Source organism: Capsicum annuum, unplaced genomic scaffold (genome assembly GCF_002878395.1).
Source record: "Capsicum annuum cultivar UCD-10X-F1 unplaced genomic scaffold, UCD10Xv1.1 ctg60047, whole genome shotgun sequence".
Lineage (NCBI taxonomy): Eukaryota > Viridiplantae > Streptophyta > Magnoliopsida > Solanales > Solanaceae > Capsicum > Capsicum annuum.
Genome location: NW_025868818.1, coordinates 1 through 4,050, shown reverse-complemented (window position 1 = coordinate 4,050; position 4,050 = coordinate 1). Strand labels below are relative to the sequence as shown.

Here is a 4,050-nt window from a genome sequence, read left to right as displayed (position 1 = left end):
AGAAAGAGAAAGAAGAAGAAGAAGAAGAAGAAGAAGAAGAAGAAGAAGAAGAAGAAGAAGAAGAAGAAGAAGAAGAAGAAGAAGAAGAAGAAGAAGAAGAGGAAGAAGAAGAATAAGAGGAAGAAGAAGAATAAGAAGAAGATGAAGAAGAAGAAGAAGAGGAAGAGGAAGAGGAAGAGAAAGAAGAGGAGGAGGAAGCGAAAGAAGAAGAGGAAGAAGTGGAGGAGGAAAAAGAAGAAGAATCGTAATATTTAAATTGACAACACGCTAAAAATGTGTACAAGACACACAATGTGCCAAGTCAGTAAAACGTGTCATAGTGACACAGTTGATGGTTATTTAAGGTGTTAAAAATGTCCATTGTCCACTTTAGATATTGAAGTGAGAAATCGTGTCATGTTGAGGAGTCTGGCAATGTGTTTGACCTTTATTATTTACCGGCAAAAGTATTGATGTTGAGTTATATTGTCTTTCTTTCTTTAAAATTTCTTACTACATACAAAATCAAAACAATGTCATTCATTTCTGATGTTGTATGTTCGTTTGCTTAATAATTCACTTCTGCATATTCATCTAAACATAGCGGCAAAATTAATTCACTGATCCATCAATGTCTACACCATATATCCGTCAATGTTAAGTCACTGATAGGATAAGAAAACTGATTTTCCATCCTTCTCAACCTCAGCCAGTAATTGATCTCAGAAATTAGTTCAACTTGGATCAATCGATGAACATATCACTGGATACCTAACTACTTTTGCGTTAAATCATTATCTCATAGTGTGGTAAAGAAATACTAACAAATATTTTTTTTCTTGGGGGCGGGGCGAAGGGATGATGAGCTTGGACCAAATAACGTATAAATGTCATTATATCTAATGCAACACCTTATTCAAGATCATTCTCATACATCTATCAAACCACACTTTAGAGTTCGCCCACAATGCAAATCCCATTTCCAAAAGAAAAAAAGTTAATAATAACAATAATAATAAATCAAAAAAAATTGTACTCTGTTCCTTGATGGGCGAACAACATTCCCTAAATTGTGGCATTTATTGAGGGGAAAAAGTAAGAATGATAGAACATTAGGGACCAAAATGAAATTTGGGTTAAGAAAGTGACCGAGTTGCAATTTCAACAAATGCAGTGTTCTCTTTGACTTGATAGAACGCAGCTCTCGGAAACTCAGATGGCAAAAGGGTTGCAGCTATTCGTTAGCAGTAAAAACTCCACCACCACCACCCCCCCTTCCTCTCTTTTGATATACTCATGCTGTATATTTTTATTAATCTGTTATAGTATAATTTATGTACTAATTGAAAAAACCCAATACTGATTCATTTGATTTTTATTATTGTTGTTTAAATAGGGTTATCATTTTACACTACGAATGAACAGTTGAAGAATCTCTTTTCACCTTTTGGCGCTGTTACCGAAGGTTACTCTCCATTTTCTTCGTTGATGTTTTAATCTACTGTACATTGGTGCTCTGTTACTCTTTATAAAGATGGGATTGTTACTGCAACTAGTTTGAGATTATGTGTTCGGTATGAAGGAAGAAGATGTTTTCCGTGGAAAATGTTTTCTAGGTAAACTAAGTGGTTTCTTATTTATTTTCCTGTGTTTGGTACGTTAGCAAAAATTAATTTTATTAAAAGCAACAACAACATACCCGGTGTATTTCTCGCATAGTGGGGTCTGGGGAGTGGTAGAGTGTACACAATTCATATCACTATCTTAGAGGTGAGGTGGAGAGATTGTTTCTTGTAAACCCTCAGCTTAAAGACAAAATTTAGTCCAAAAAAAAATGTAAAAGGGGTACAAAAGACAATAAGGAGTAACGCAATAACAGATGTTATCAGAACAATATTACCACAAAATAATACTACAAGCAATCTACCTTAAATATATATCATCAAGATTCCAAGAACAAAAAACTACAAGCGTAGTACTGCGAACTCACTCTGACCTCTTAACATTCTACCTTAATTCGTGTTTGCCGCCCCTTCTTATTCTAAGGTCATGTGTTCAGTAAGCTAAAATTGTGTCATATCCTGTCTAATCATCTCTCCCCAATATTTCTTCGGTCTACATCTACCTCTCTTGATTTCATCTATACCCAACTTCTCACACCTCCGCGCTAGGGCATTTGAACCATCTCAACCTCTCAACCTCACTTTCCGCATTTTATCTTCTACCGAAGTCACTCTCACCTTATCTCGGATATCCCCGTTTCTAGTCATATCTCTACAATAATACAATGGGACGTATGAGTGGGGCTAGGATGTGCCATGGTGGGGATAGGGGCTAAAGGTGTGGGTGTAGGGGGTGGTGGGTAGAGAGAATACAATCAATGTGGAATGTGACTTGTAGAACTTGTTTTCCCCACTTCTACTAAGGAAGTTATTATCCTCATTTTTAAGCAACTTGAAAATGCTTTTGAAAATTCTTGATCAATCGAACATGGAAAAAGTTAGATGTTTTCCTCCATACCGAACACAGATGTTTTCCTCCATACCGAACACACCATAAGGCTAAGTTGATTTGATTGGTTGATTGATATGGATTTGTTAATTGGGTGAGCAGCTAGGCTTGTTAAAGATCCAAGAACGCAAAGGCCTAAAGGTTTTGGATTTGTTACCTTTGAGTCAGAAGCAGATGCCCAGAATGCATTGAATTCTCTGAACGGAAGGGTAATTCCTGAGCTTTTTAGATGTTTACGTTTGGTTAGTATGTTATCTGTATATTGAGTTGATGGAACATGCTTAATAGTGACACCGATCCACAATAGTGCATGTACCCATCAGTAATCAGTGCAGGTGGACTTGCTAGTTTAGACTTAATTGTATATAAAATTTTGGATAATATATAAGTTTCTTCTAAATCTGTACCTATTGCTAGAAAGGTGACAATGAGTTATGGTTATAGTGGTATCCCACATTTTAAACTAGTTGTGCCTGTATCTATTGACAATTCTTAGACCTCCATTTGCTTTTAAAAAAGCTATTTATCGATCATAGGTTAAAGGAAGCAGGTATCTAATTCGAATGCTTCACTGCAAAACTGTAAGCGAAAGATCTATTTCAAGCTGAGTTGTTTCCGCATATTGTCTGACTTTGAACTCTATGCCATCATCCACCTGCATTTACTGGTGTATTCATTGGTCGTAAGGACTTTGAAATATGATAATGGTCCTGCAAATGCTTTTTCAGTTGGAGTCAGGATTATCATTGTTGTAAAGAGACCAATGATAAGGGAAGGATGGAATATGTAAGTTATGGGGCATTCATAGGCTTATAAAGACACATGCAAGAATATCGCCATCTAAGAACATCTAACTTCCACTGAGATCTAAGGTTATAGGAAGTTACTGGTTTACATAGAGATATTGCTCTAGCTGTAGGAACTGTGTCTTATTATGAATGTTTATAATTGTTATTTGTTCTTGGTTCCTTTGATATTTATCTTTTAATGGAGATTGTAAAGAATGAATCTTAGGTCTAACTCAACCTCAAAAGCTAGCTCATGAGGGGAGGATTGTTCAAGTCCATATAAGGAGACCATTTACCCATCCCTCTTCCGATGTGGGATGCTTAACGCTCCCCCGCATGCCCAGGCCTCGTTAATTGGAGCGTGGACAATATAATATGGGGTCCCGACATCGGTGAACAAAGATTTGGGATGGGCCTGGCTCTGATACCATGATAAAGGATGGATCTTGGGCCTAACTCAACCTCAAAAGCTAGTTCATAAGGGGAAGATTGTCCAAGTCCATATAAGGAGACCAATTACCTATTCCTTTTTCGATGTGGGATACTTAACACTCTCCCGCACGCTTGGGCCTCGTTAACTGAAGCGTAGATAATATAATATGGGGGGCCCATCACCGATGAACAAAGATTTGAGATGGGCCTGGTTCTGATACCATGATAAAGAATTGGATCTTGGGCCTAAGTCAACCTCAAAAGCTAGCTCATGAGGGGGGATTGTCCAAGCCCATATAAGAAGACCATTTAGAGACAAGCCCATATATGGGTAAATGGT

At 37.3% G+C, this 4,050-nt stretch overlaps 1 protein-coding gene across 2 annotated transcripts; it reads left to right on the top strand.

The window, feature by feature from the left end:
• The first annotated feature begins 1,081 nt into the window (after positions 1-1,081).
• Positions 1,082-3,604, top strand: LOC124893468 (cold-inducible RNA-binding protein-like). Of its 2 annotated transcripts, none has more exons than XM_047404466.1 (3): positions 1,082-1,226; positions 1,376-1,444; positions 2,593-3,604. In XM_047404466.1, the coding sequence occupies exons 1-3, from the start codon at positions 1,196-1,198 to the stop codon at positions 2,754-2,756; spliced, it is 264 nt and encodes an 87-aa protein (XP_047260422.1). In that variant the 5' UTR covers positions 1,082-1,195; the 3' UTR covers positions 2,757-3,604. The 2 variants fall into 2 exon arrangements, with proteins under 2 accessions (XP_047260422.1, XP_047260421.1); XM_047404465.1 differs by having other exon boundaries at positions 1,178-1,280.
• Positions 3,605-4,050: the final 446 nt, after the last annotated feature.

Coding starts and splice junctions, on each gene's coding strand:
- LOC124893468 (XM_047404465.1), top strand. CDS start 1,196: ATGGCAAAAGGGTTGCAGCTATTCGTTAGCAGTAAAAACTCCACCACC. Junction 1,281..1,375: donor TCTTTTGATATACTCATGCT/GTATATTTTTAT, acceptor TTGTTTAAATAG/GGTTATCATTTTACACTACG. Junction 1,445..2,592: donor TTTTGGCGCTGTTACCGAAG/GTTACTCTCCAT, acceptor TTGGGTGAGCAG/CTAGGCTTGTTAAAGATCCA.